The sequence below is a fragment of the Typopeltis vanoorti genome, chromosome 8, assembly GCF_054136105.1.
Source record: "Typopeltis vanoorti isolate ZY-2024b chromosome 8, IOZ_Tvanoo_1.0, whole genome shotgun sequence".
Classification (NCBI taxonomy): Eukaryota; Metazoa; Arthropoda; class Arachnida; order Uropygi; family Thelyphonidae; genus Typopeltis; species Typopeltis vanoorti.
In genome coordinates this window covers 117,358,793-117,373,697 of record NC_143556.1, presented here as the reverse complement: position 1 = coordinate 117,373,697, position 14,905 = coordinate 117,358,793, and the positions used below count along the sequence as shown (strand labels likewise).

At 35.3% G+C, this 14,905-nt stretch overlaps 1 protein-coding gene across 4 annotated transcripts in view; it reads right to left on the bottom strand.

Moving 5' to 3' along the window:
- Positions 1-7,838: 7,838 nt before the first annotated feature.
- Positions 7,839-14,905, bottom strand: part of LOC150104303 (uncharacterized) — a 397,984-nt gene continuing 390,917 nt past the window's right edge. For 3 of the 4 annotated variants that reach the window (XM_090396285.1, XM_090396287.1, XM_090396288.1), the window contains one exon: positions 9,666-9,776. In XM_090396285.1, the coding sequence (XP_090252411.1) occupies position 9,776 (1 nt within the window). In that variant the 3' untranslated portion in view covers positions 9,666-9,775. Of the gene's footprint in view, positions 9,777-14,905 lie in introns of all 4 variants that reach the window. The other variant, XM_090396286.1, reaches the window with a different exon arrangement.

Sequence of the window (14,905 nt, the reverse complement as noted above, 5' to 3'; positions counted from 1 at the left end):
AAAGGACAAAATAACAACATCTCTTTTTAATAGAAAATTCTGCTTGTCCAGCAATCTCCCAGGTCAAGATTACATGATCACTTCCTCCAAGCATTGGATAGTGTTAAGTTCTGTATGGCAAATCATTATCAAGGAGAAGGAAGGTTTCAAGTGAGAAGTTCTAGAGGATTTGGTACTGAAAACCAGTAGTGTTCAACCTTCATTTCAATGGATTGCAGTGACAATATCAGATGTTAGAAACCTGGAAGCCTTGATCTAGAGACTAAACAGAACACTTATTCAAGCCATTTTAGTGTGTGTGGTCTAAATACCAAGATGATGAGCATCGTCTACCACTTAAAGACATTCACAAACATCTGTGCCACAGTGAGAATTGAACTCACAACATATAGGTTAGAAAACAGAGATGTTATCCTCTCAGTATGGGGCAATTATGTTATAAACTTATAACTCCTGCACCAACTGAACATCACATGCTCTAAGCCATAATCTGTGCATAACATCATGTAATTGACCATAGAATATGCAGTTTATGACTGGACAGACAGATGGAATTCAAAAAATTCAGAAAATGAACAACTGCAATTTTTTTGTTACGGTATGAATGTCAATACATGTACAATGCAATATGTGGAATTGCAAGCACTTGGGCCATTAAAGTTTCATTAATTTCTGTACTTTTAAGTAAAAATCTTATGATTCTATAAAGTACCAGTGTTTTTTTTTTTTTTTTATTTTTAATGATATTTCATTGGAAAGAAAGATAAAAAAACTTAACCACGCTACCGGCCAAGACGTCAAGGTTATCATGGATGCGAAGTGCATATTAAAGTTGCAATACCATTGATATTACATTGAAATATATGATGGATATGAAGCATATGCGTATTTGATCCATAATGGCCGGTAAGGTGGTTAACACTAATATGTGCCGACTGGCTTTTTCCATTCTTTAGGACACTTATACAAAGGGAGGCAATTCAAAAGGATAACAGTAGAGAGAATAATGAAAGGTAAAAAAAAAAAAATCAGTTCTGGTGAGAAGGCAATGAAGAGCCATTACATATCTTGATATATTTAGAGGAGAATGGAAAAAAAATGGGAAATTCTCACTGGCAATTTTGATGAGTAACAATGGAAATACCGTATTTGCCAGCATATAAGACACTTTTTTTCTTTGGAAATAGGTCTGAAAAATGGTGCGTCTTATACTCCGATACTCAGAGATTAGATGATGTTAAAAATCAACTCAAGGAATTGAAAACTCAGCTGTAATTCCAGGAGGTCTAACTAGTGAGCTTCAACCTTTAGATGTCTGTATTAATAAATTTAAGGGATTTATGAAGGACAAGTGGAACAGCTGGATGCAGTCTTCAGATTTTGAGGTTATGCCACCAGGAAGAAGCCTAGCATTTCGCAAGTTTGTGAGTGGGTCAAAGCTTCATGGGATGCTGTGAAACCTGAGACAGTGGTTAAATCATTTAAGAAGTGTGGCATTAGTAATGCACTGGATGGTACAGAGGACAATTTGTTGTATGAGGATTCAGATTCTGATTTAGAAAAGGTTTTGTCTCTTCATTTAGCTCTGGAGATGAATTTCTGGGCAAAGATGATTAAAAGGTGGGTGCTCTTTCTAGTTAGATTAGCTATCTGTTGAAAGTAGACCTACTTGTTACTTTATATTTGAAATACTGTAAATTCATTATAATATTCAGTGATAAAGTTTTTTTCCTAAAAAATGTGTACAAAAAAAGGGGGGGGTGTCTTATAGGCCGGCAAATATGGTATATGCAGAAAATGCACACAGACACAAAACTAAAGATTTGTGTGAAAGCGATTGGAACAGAGATGAGGCATTGAAAAAGCTGATTTCTCTCTTTTGTAGAGTCAAAAATTTCTATTTTGAAAGATCTCTCAGGGAAGAGAACAGGTTGATGACATTCAGTGGAGAGAATAACCCAGTGGATGAAAGAATGATATTCTGTGAGTGTTCCTGAACTTTAACATCTTTGGGTGCAAAAGAATGGAAAGTTAAAGGGTAAAATCAACTCACCATCACATATACGAGGTGAATGGACATAAGGCTGACAAATGAGTTGCAAAAGACCGACATGAGCAAAATATATTTAATAGACCTCTGCAATAAACTTGATGATATACCTGAAATCAGGAGCAGCTAACACTTCATTTTCTCCCATGCTTGCCAAATCAGATATCCAGAAATGGATAATATAAATAAGAAGATTAATTAGTGAATGTCTATTAGGTAAAAATTTCCAGGTAGTATAGAAGTTGACTGTTAATGAAGTTTCATTTTAGAAAGGAATGATATTAGACAGAGAGTACAGTGATAATGTTTTGTTATGCTTCTTAGTGCAGACAAGATATGAATTGTAGGATAAATCTTTGAATCTATGAATTTTTGAATTGCATGATAAATATTAGCAGAACAGAAAGGCATAAAATGACTAAAGAACAGGAATCAATTCTTGGCACAAACCTTCACAACAATCAAAAAATGCTTCAAACACCAGAAGACATTTTGATATCCAGAAGTATCTTCTGGTTTTGATGGCATTAAAATGAATAAGATACATCTGATCTTTTTCTGGAGAAAACCAAAAAGAAGAGTGAAAATGTTCTGAGATAATCCATGCAGGAAGTGGATGAAAATAGAAAAGTATGAGATCAGAAGACTTATTTTATTTTTTTAAAAATCCTCTTCCTGTAGTGGATAATGAAAAAAACCATCCAAATGCAAAGAAGATAGAAATAGAGTTTGGCAAAAATTATAAAAAAAAAAAAGGATTTGGCAAGGGAACAGAGAGTATCTTTATGGTTTATATAATATAATTACTCATCATAGGCCTACAGTAGTTAGTATAGCGGGTGCAAGAGAGCCTGATAGTATTAGAAAGAAAGACAGATAGATAGCATGAAAGAGAGAGAAAAGGCCTCAGCTCTTTTATATCATCATATAGCCAAAGGCCATCAGTTTTCCTTTTTCACCAATCTCATATAGATGAACAACCAAAAGACCAATTGAAACTAAAGAGCAAATATGACTAATACCAAGGTGATTAGCCCATCTGGGTTAACTGCCTTGAATTAGCCTTCTCTGCCTAAGATTGCTCTCCAGTCATCCCTGCAATTGACTATAAGACCACATTGAATTAAGAGGAGAACTATTTAAATACCCTCTCATAGCAAGAATAGACATAATTTTATCTCCTCCTGGTGAATATTGCATAATGTGGTTGGTCCACACCAGTGTTTCTCACCGTGGGATGTACGCCCCACAGGGGGACAATTTGAATATTTTGAGGGACAATTAGAAAATGCTCATATTTATATTATACTTTTTCAGAACTTGGCTGACTATTATGCTAGACAGGAGGCATCAATATCTTTGAGACATTGAGGTGGGGCATGATCCAAAACACGTTGAGAAACACTAGTCTACGCCATCTAGTGATAAATTTGATATATCCTAGACTGAACAATAAAATTTCCACAATACAATATTATAATTATAAAGCATTTGGATGTCATATTGCTGGTTTTCAAATCCATGTTTATTTCTAACCTTCCATAAATGGTATTTAAATTCATTAATTATAAAAATCAAAATTCTCTTCCCATTGCTGACAGGTGGTGGGTATTGTAAAAAAATAACTTGTTCTGTTGTAATGGAATGCCCAACACATTACATAATCTGTTCCAAATATGCAGGACAAGAGGGCAACTGTAGAATGCATGTTCTACTGTTTCCATTCGATAACAGATGTCACAGATTGGATCTCGATTAAAGTACTTCCATTTGATGGTATTGACTGGAAGGCAGCCATATGTAATTCTCCAAGCAAGATCTCTCCTGTTAGGGTACCCTTGGAAATTCAAAGTTATGAAACAAAATATTGTTGTCCATACCCAACTGTGGAACTTTGTGGCGAAAGAGATTAAAGATTTCTTTATATCAAATTTTACTTTTTTTAATGGAAAGAATGTCAATTACAGAATGTTTTAGCAGTCTTAGAGTTAAGCACAGAGTGTTGCAGAATTCAGGAACAATCTCAGCTTTTAGACCTGTATAATCATTAACTGCAAACAGGGGAAGATGAAAACCCAAGTAGTAACAGAGAAGGTCTGCATATGTGTGATCATTCTACAATATTTTATGGATTTTAGAAGCTGTATTGCTTAGATAGCAGAATTTTAAGACTAGAAGTCCAAATCCTCCATGCTTCTTTGATAGTTGTAGAAATTCCTTTTTAACTTCTTGGTATCGGCTGGACCAAAAAATTGCAGAGGCTTACTATACAATTCTCTTTCTTCAGCTTCTGTGATGTCTGTAATATTTATTATGTACAACTGAGCAGGAAAGATTATTGTTTTGAGTACTATGGCTTTAGAAGAAAAGGAGAGTGGTCCTATTTTCCAGTCTTCTAACATTTCAAAGTTTTTGTACATAAGTTCTTGGACTGGTAATATTGGATAAATGGAGAAGGGAATTCCAAGTATAATGAGGGGTTTTCTCTTAGGGGGATCTCGAAGGCATTCCTTTTGGAATGCCTTCGAGATCCAACAAATTTTTCAGCAAAATACCAAAAAATATATATATGGAATCATTATCCTTCAAAGTTCCCACTACATCATCGGCATATGCTAATACCTTATTCTCCTTTATAGTTGAAGGAACTGTTATTCCTTGAACAGCATGTGTATTGTTGGCTTTCTGTAAGAAAGGTTCAAGAACCAATGCAAAGTGCAGTGGACTAAGAGGACAACCTTGCTTGACTACTTTTGAATTTTTATCGGGTCTGACAGGAACCCATTAACTAGGAGGTGGGTGGTTGAATTGGCATAGGCCCCTTTGATAACAGATAGTTTTTTTTTTTTTTTTTATCTACACCAATTTGTTGGAGGATGTGGAATAGAAAAGGATGCTGGACATTACCAAATGCTCGAGTAAGGTCTACTGATAGAACTGCCATTGACTGCTTTTTCGTGTTAACTAAGTGGATTAGATCACGTAGCAGAAATAGATTAAATTCTACTCCTCGACCTGGTACTCCATACACCTGTGTGCTTTTAATTATGTATCTCATTCCCACTTTAAGTCAGATATTGATCAGCAGAAAAATATCTTGTAGTCAGTATAAGATACAGAAATAGGTCTCCAGCTGCTGATTAAGATGTGATCTCTATTAGGTTTAGGAATGAGGACAGTATGGCTTGCTACAAATTCACTTGGTATGTGTCCTGATGAGAGAAAGGGATTAAATAGTGTAACTAGAATGGGAAGAATAAAATTCCAGCCTTGCAATAAAGTTCTATCCCTAGACCATCAGGTCCCGGTGATTTTCTTGTTTGGCATTCTTTATAGACTGTGGTAACTTCAGATGCTGTAATAGGTCTGTCAAGCCCATCTTGGATATGAACAGGAAAGCCATTAATGTTCCAAGAGTTATAATTTCCAACAGCAATACTACTGTCTTCAAACAGATTTTTGTAGTGTTTTTGAAAGGAGTCAAGAATGTCTTGAGTTGTGGACATGTCTTCTCCATCAGTGCAGATGAGTGATAGTCCTTTCTTTGTGAAATTATGTGAATTGTCTATTGAAGAATGCAGCTGAAGGGCTATCTGCTGCTGCATTCTTATAAAATTTCTTTTTTCTACTTGTTTCTGCCTTTCCAGCTCTATCTCTATGTTAATGTTTCTAATGATGTTGCTGCATTCTATACCATTGTGTTGGTTTTTTACGAACCAGCCTCTCTCTTTTTATACAGGTCTTTCAACTTTTCCCGTTTGAGGAAAGCTTGTTTCTTTCCCCATTTCATGCAGAAGTCATATTTTCAACTAAAATACTTCCAACAACCATCTATGATTCAGCTGAATTATAGATGGTTGTTGGAAGTATTTCCACTTGGTTATACTATAAATTAGATACCAAGAAATTATATTCTTGGTTCAATCCTTTATCCAAGTGTAAGCAAATAAAGTTTGCGCCTGAAGTATTTTCAGGACCGGGAAACTCGTATATAGAAGCTAATCACTTCTGTCTGAGCTATAGAAGCTAATGACTGTCCTGAAAATACTTCAAGTGCAAACTTTGTTTGCAAAACAAGATCAGATTTAAAGAAAGGAAATCAAAAAAGTTTGAATGATTGGTCGCATTAGGAGCAACTACAGAGACAATAAATTTGAGGCAAACAGATTTAGTTGAAGAAAATCAAAGAGAGAGAGAGAGAGAGGAATCTAGATTGGGCTCTCACTGATAGGGGAAATTGGAGGGGGGGGATGTATGAACAAAACACCTTTGAGATGAAAAGTGTCATATTGGCCTCTTCACTCACTGCTTATTATATAATAATATAAGTGTCGTGAAGAGGCTGATAGTTGAGTTTCTGTTAGGAAATGTAGATGTGGCTTTGCAATGGAAATTGCTAAGGTTGAACTGTCTAATGCAGGGGTTCCCAACCTTTTTGTTTCCTAGAGCACATTCTAAAATATCAGTAAGGCGATGGGCACCATCCATTTTTTCAAGCAAATTTTTTGAATTCGTTTGTTAAATGAATACATACAAAGTTTACATTATAATCAAATGTTTTATTACTTAAAAGTTTACATTATATAAACATTTAAATATATATATGTAAGTTAGTGTGATCTTTGGCATTCCATTTCATTGGCCAGTGCTTCATAATTAGGAGAATATAATGATATTCCAGTTCTTAAACTGGAATGAACAACTTCAAATGCGCGTCTACTTTACATTGTATGTGTTTAATACTCGTCATGTATCATTAACGCATGCCATGAATTGTTGCATGATTATTTCAAACTATACGGCACACAGTTGAACAGCGGCGGGCACACACAAATTGGTCGACGGGCACCATGGTGCCTGTGGGCATAGGATTGGGAACCCCTGGTCTAATGTATATATATATATATATATATATATATACTATTAAAGTTATTTCTCATTCTAACAAATTACTGAAAAATTCCAACCAAACTTCCGAAGCAATAATTCTATTTTCAAATTAGTTCACAGCAAAATTTTCTCCTATAGCAAATTTTCCTTTGTTTCCTTTGAGTAATTACATCAAGTTGCCTGTATATAAGTTAAGTATACTGATAAGGCTTGTGAAAGTTCCACATCTGGTTTCCTGATTACTCAGCTCTCAATCCACCCATGGCACTAACATACTATACGTTATCAATTTCATGGGTAGAAATGACATGTAAAACATCCACACCATTACCAAGTAATAGAAAAAGCAAGTGAATATCAATCTTCCTGTATTTAATGTTTACATAATTTTAGAAAATCATTTTTACATTATTAGATTTACATAAAAATTGCATTATTAGAAACTATATATTGGAACTCAATAGGCAATATAAAGTTGGAGATTCAGGAAAACAAATTCAGCAATAAGGGATAAGGCAAGGATATCCAGTATTACCTGAATTGTTTTCTGTCACAGAAAAAGTCTTTAGGAATGATTATAGGAAAAGCATGGGTTTAATATAGAATTAACTTAAATTATCTGTGTTTTGTGGATGATGGTGTTGTGTCCTATTAGCAAAAAATCATGAAAAAACTCAGAAAATGCTAAATGATCTTAACAGAGAAAACAGAAAAAAAAAAAAGGTTTAAAGATTAACATAACTAAAACAAAATTTAAGACAATTTCAGATCAAACTGAATTAAAATGAGTAGACAATACTATAGGAGCTGTGGATGACTATTACATTGGACAATTAACTTTAAGGAAAAACAAGATACAGAAATAAATTAAAGAGTCGCATTAGTTTGTTACATTTACTTGTATGATTTTTTTTTTTTCTTTTTTAAAAAAAGGCTATTTAAAATATACAAACACGATTCTGGTGTTTACAATGGAAGCGAGACATAATGACTGAAAAACAGAACAAAACTGAAAAATAGTCTAAAACATTGGAGAGAAGAATGCTCCAAAATAAAAAAAAGAGACAGAATTATAACTGAATGAATTAGAATAATATGAAACAGAATTAGAAATAGAGAGATAACCAGAGTAGAGAATATTAGAAGTACAAAGCAAGTAAATGAAAATGAGCTGACCATATTAGCAGATGAAAACTGGACAAAATTAAGCACTGAGATACCAAGAGAAGGAAAGGTTTCCAAAGAACGAGATGAAAGGAAGGTTTGGCATAAGACAGTGAACATTAGCTAAGAATAGGGACAACTGGAAATTTATGGGGAAGTCTATATTCAGCAGTGGATGGAAAGAGGCTGAAGAAGAACTATTACTTAGGAGTAATAATTACATACCTAATAATGAAATGCAAGTTTTTTGCTTAAATTGTTTGTGTTTTCCTTTCATGTTAGCACCTTTAATAATTTATAAAATCCATGTGTATAAAAATTTGCTTTTAAGCGTCCAAAGAAAAATTCCAAGCATGGAAATGAGTATGCAGCATATTATCTATAGAAATATATTTAATAATAGAATATATCTAACAGAAATTCACTATTAGCATAGCATTGTACTTATGGGTCATCAGTTTGGACTTTTCAGTAGTTTGTTACAGTGACAAGTTTGTTATAGAGTTGTCTGCTAAAATGAGAGGTGACATACATTTGGTATTACTATGATATTTTATTTGTTTAAATTTGAAATTTTTGTTTGAAAAAAAAAAAACAAAAAAACCCCTGCAACAATGATAATTACATAATTTGGTTAAAATAATTTAATTGACAAAAATGCTATACATTAACAGCACTGCTAAAGTTGTACTACATAGAAATCAGTTCTACCAGTAATATAACAAAACTCACTTATCTAAAATCACATTCCTAACAATATACACAATACAAAATGCACATTATACTAGAGCATCTTTTTACAATGATTAAAACATAAACACGTACAACAATTTTGCTACATGGTCATCATATATACATTTTTACAGTAACATAACTGTAATCAATAAAAATTACAAAATTCAAATATAAAAACAAGAAAAAAAATGTAAGTCTCAAGCCAGCTTTCAGTGAAATACAATGGTCTGTTTTGTATATAATGTAACTGGATATTGACACAAACTGTAAAATCAATAATATAAACCAAATAATAAATAGGAATGAATGTATTTAGTATGTATGTGTGTGTGTGTGTATAAAAGTGCAAATAAATACACGAACTAAAACAAAGTTAAGCATTTCAGGGGGGGGGCAGGGGAAATGAATGTATGGCATAGGTTTAAAAAAGCCTTCCCTTTTCACTCCATTTGCATTGAATTCAATACTTTTTTTTAAGAGCAGTGATACACATGCATCAACTTGCAATACAATAAATTTTATACACAGCAAACTGTTATCTTAATATATATTTTCTTGGTTGATCACTCATATAGGAGCATTTCTCCACTGTGACAAATTAAAACCTTTATATCAATCAGTCCATCCCCTGCAATCTAGAAGATGGAAAATTTGTTATCAGCAACATAATTTTTCTAATGTGCCTTATGATCACAAATTACAGACAGAAATTTTAAGCACAGAAATGAGTGTTATCATTCTTAACTTCAATAGTAATGTCTGTGCAAAACATGAAATGTCCTGTCTACATGAAACTTGTACCTTATGCACCTGGGCAGGGAAGCACCATAAATTTCTGCATGGTGTGGATAAAAGTCTGGCCCATCTGGAATGCTTGAAAACACACAGATCTGTGAGACCTGGTGGAGATTCTACCCAAACTCATGAATGTGCCTCTCTATAGGGAGAAAAATATGAGATTAGGGCAGAGCTGTTGATGAATAATTGATATGGTAGTTTTTTTTTTTTTTTTTTTTTTTTTTTTGCCTTTGTGATATAAAAATATAGGTAAATTACTGTACAGTTTTAATAATTTGATGATTTTTATATATCATTTATTTTGGAAGAGTTACACAATCTCTGAATTACTTGATTCATTAAATATTTTGCCATTTTTAAAGAGGGACTGAAATCCTAGCATGCTAAAAATAAATATAGCCAAATTAATATTCATTGCTTTAGAAGAAAAATAGTTTATCAGGGAAGGCAGGGTTCCACAATACAGGGGCAAACTAAATTTTCACTTTTCACAAATTAACTTGGACAGTGCATCATTTTTCAAAATGCAAATCTTTTCTGAATTTTTATGACAGTACAGTTTTTTGTTAATAAAATTTCTTTGTTGTCCATGCAAAAATCCTTATGTCTGCCAAAATTGGATTTGCTGCCAAGAATTAAAAAAAAATTTTTTTTTTCTTATAGTTCTTTTTATATTTTTTCAGTTATAATAATAACTGATGATATAAAATTAACAGTCAACAGGATTAAAAAAAGTTTATTAGTACTTGTTTAAGTTAAGGGATATTACATCCCATATCGTTTCTTAGCCGAATAAGAAACTCAAAGAGTTTCATGCCGAATATAGTAGAAACTATATAAATATAAAGTTCGGCGATTCCAAGCGTAAGCAAATACCTGGATACTGCAGCAACTGACCCTTAAGGTAGTGCAAGCAGAGGCAACTCATGTCAAAGGTGGAGCAAGCTCCGATCACTATTCTTGATATTTACCCATAATGTGAACTTAGCTCCTAGGAGCTGTATTACTGTTCTACATTATTCTCAATACCCAGACCGGTTTCAACCGGTCTGGGTATTGAGGTCTCATCAGTGAGTAGGTAGACCTAGTTAAGCTAACAAGTTTGTAGCGAACAGAGCAGTTCGCTTAGTACAATTCTTTTGTTGTGTTGGTGATTAATGAACTGATGAACACTGCTTTTGAGAATTCAGTTACTGGTTTATAAATTGATATATAAGGGCAGTGTCAGTATGTATTGTGTACTATGTTCATAGATTGTATGTAGTCCAATGAATTGAGATTCAGCATTACAGGTATGTGTGTATTGTTTAATCTTATGAACAATACACACAATATGCATGTGTGTTGTTCATAAGATTACTAACTCAGCAATGGGAAAGCCTACAGTATCAAAGCATACTTTTTTTTTTTGCTTAAGGTGCAATATTACGTTTAAGTTCCTGCATACTTTATAATTTTAATTAAATCGATAATTTAAAAAAATGCTATGCATGAGATGTTTGTGAATACACTTAGGTGTCAAGTGATTTTTGTTGCCAGCAAGACCAGAATCCTGCTTACCAAAGGCTCTTGAAATTTTTTTTTTGTTTGGTCTCTAGAGCCTTGTTCTTTAACCTGCGGTCTGTGGAAATTTCCTGGCGGCCCACCAAAATTTTCTTCATCTCTCAGAAACAACACTCCAGCCACGTATATCAAATTTTCTAAACTATAAGCAGCAGCAGATGCTGCACTAGCTAAAAATTGTAATTTTATAACATTGGATTTAACAAATAAAATACTATCTACATTGGTTTTTGTTTCTGTCTTAGACGTCAGCTGGTCCATGAAATATTTCTCCTATTTTACCCGGTCCACAGGTGTAAAAAAAGGTTGAAGAACGCTGCTCTAGAGGATCTGTAATCTTCTATTTTAGCCTTGCCCCACTCACTGTACCAATACTAATGTATTATAAGTACCTAACCTTTCACAAGTTTGAGTGACATGTTTTTTATATATATAATATATACACACTGCTTGGAAAGAGGTCAGCGTATATCCACAGGCAAGGTGCATCATGCTATATAATGAGTCATGTGTTTGTAGCTAGTATAAATTGGATAAAAAGAAATATGATGCTCCCAAATCAGTGCAACTGTCTGTGTGAAATGACTGAGAAGGGAACTGTTAAATCATGAATGAGGCCTGTCGTTATTAGACAGACTTTCATTCAGGATCCAACAAGAACTGAGTCTAAATCAAAAGATACCTGTAGTGCTGGTGCAAATTGTACTATAAATAAAAAGAAGGGGGGGGGGGTAAAGGGTATCATGTAAATATTAAATGAGTGCATATCTGTTTACCCAAAGAGGGAAAAACATTATAGGTTATGTTGTATGTGATATGTCAAGGAAAAGGGATATATGAATTTGTAGTGAGGCAACATATTTGCCGACCAACCCAAGAATAGGCTGTGTGAAACAGTGCATACTTCAGTGGTGACTAATGGCCCTGAGATCATGACCTTGGCAAACTCATTAGTAATCCTTACAAGCAAGGTTTGCAAAAAGAGACAGACGTGGACAATTCTCTGGGAGGAGCTCTCTCACGCGTTCAAGTGCAACGTCATCAAAACAACCATGACTGAAAGCTGCAGCACAATAGGAGTTGATGGTCGGGAAAAAAAAAAAAGGAACGAGTAGAGGGAACGTGAAGGAGGAAGGAGAAAAAAAAAGGGGAGATGTGATCAAAGCATGGAGGACAGGAGGCGTCAGTCGTAGAACAAAGGGGTGCCAATGCGGACGGTCAGATGAAGTCTGACGAAAACCTCTAAGTGCAGACCAACGAAGAAGCTCGGGACCAAGTGGAACCTCAACCGCGATGTCCTTCTAGAAGGGTTCATAAGTCCTGGAGATGCATGCCGAAAAATTCCCACCGACAGCAAAGTTCCAGTGTGCATTGATCCAAAAGGGAGAGTGCTCCACAAAGTGAGTAAAGTCCAACCAGGGTTTGCACGAGACTCGCACATGGTGACGAAGTGCGACTATATGCTGCATCAAAATGGTAATATAAAACTTTGCTGTATCTAAAATATGTTAAATGTTGAAGGGGGAAGCAGCTAGGACCTTTCGTTAGCAAAGGAAGCTCAGACTATTTGTCGGTATCGGAACTTATAGAGACCTTGGACTGGTAGTCCGAAGACCCATGTCACGTGATCTTCACATCGTGCATATATGTGTCACTTTAGCGATCTCTCCAGAGATCCATGTTCAGATAATTAATAGTATTATGCTTATATTTATAACCTTCTTAGAAAATAGCAATCTTGTCCTGTTTGAAATTGTCATGTATTACCACAGAGCATTTAAAGTAATAACAATTAATTGATTGAATGATTTATGTTCTATGTGTCCTAATCTTGTTAAAATTAAACTTTGTGTTTCTTGTTAAATCCTGGTCACTGAATTGTGTTTGAGAACGACACTGCCACTCACCAACGCATGAACTGTGACAAAAGGGGAAGAGTATCTAAATAAATTTAGTAAGGCTAAGAGAGGGCATGACTGCAAAATCCCTAAATCCGTACACCGTTTTACCTGACTTGGATCAAGTAAGATAAATGTTCAGGAATTCAGGAAGGGCCCCGTGACATTCAAGGGGTGACTCTAACTGGTGCAGAACAAAGAAGTTTGTTAGAGTCCGTGATCCGAGAAAGCTTTAGATCCCAGGTCACAGGAAAGCACGCTAACAGGCCATATACAAGGCTCAGAACAAATATTCTGCGAAGTGGCAACGTAACAGAACTGACAGAGTTTAAGAGGCATTGTGATAGGATTCCATGTTGCAGACCTATCTATTCAAGAAACTGTTGACAAATTTGGCCATCCCATGGCAACAATCAGTGATCAACCATACTGAGATGGAAGTACATGGAGTCAACTGTAAGTTCTACCTGCAGTGGTGGATGACTCACCATACTCAACGAATGTGACCATAGGATGCTACAAAGTATGATATTTAAAAACTGCCATACCTCGGTTGACACATTGAATGCAGAGTTTCGGCACTGACTGGAACATGAATCTGCACAAAAATAGATCCAAGGCTCACAACATTGATTTCCATGGTAGGACTGCAATGATGCAAGCCACACATTACCCAAATCAACATTCAGCATCATCTTCAGTAGTGCAAAGACCATGTACAGTGGGATGTGGAAGCTTGGAAAGCTATATTATGGAGCAATGAATCATGCTACACCCTTTCCCGAGCAGATGGATAGATGTGGGTGTAGCAGATGCCCAGTGAATGTTTCTTACCAGAGTGCATAACCATAACTATGAAATTTGGAGGTGGTGGTATGATGGTACAGTCCTGTTCTTCCTGGTTTGGCCTCAGACCCTGTTTGTGGTGCCGCAAACAATGAACGTTGAGAGGAATCTGAACATTCTTGACAATGTAATGCTTCCTGGAGTTCAAAGGGGGATGGATGTGCAAAATATCTTCTCAAGTAGGATCACCTAGCCTCTCCTCCCTAATCCACTCTCACCTCCACATAGTGAACCCTGGAACCTAAGCAACGAAGTGGAAGATTGGGCAATGATATCAGTGGGAAGTTTGGTCAGGTGCAAACAAGAGAAGGGAGACTTAGAGAAAGTTTGGAGGCCCTAAGGTGGCTGTCCCACCATGAATCTGCTGCGGATTACCAGTAACCAACCAAGCTGAATCTTTTCTTACTCCCAGTTGGAGGATATAGAAGTCAGGAATGACCAAGGAAAAGATAGAATGAGAGCAAAACAGACCATTGGGCCTAAATCCCTGAACGGATGATGATGATGAAATGCTTCCTACTTTGTAACATTTCTACAGAACTGCCCGCTGTCTCTTTCAGCGAGACAATGTATCTCAAGCTTATCAAGCTTCTGTGGGATGAACTGGTGAATCAGGGTGAGGTCAAGGGACGTCAGCCCCACAACAGTTCAGGACCTCGTTACATGCCTACTAAAGAATAGCTCAAAATTCCCACTGATCGTTATTGTGTGCTTGTGGAAAATATGCCCCATATGATTACTGCAGTTATTGCAGCAAAGTGAGGTCCTATATCTTATTAAGCTGGGCGATATGACTGTTTGTTTCTCACACTATGGCGCATATTAACTTCTTGCCAAGCAATGTATACTGTATATATATATATATATATATATATATATACATATTGGTCACTTATATAGGACAAATTAAAAAGCATCTACATTAACAAGTCACTGCAGAATGCACAGTGGTGTAATAACC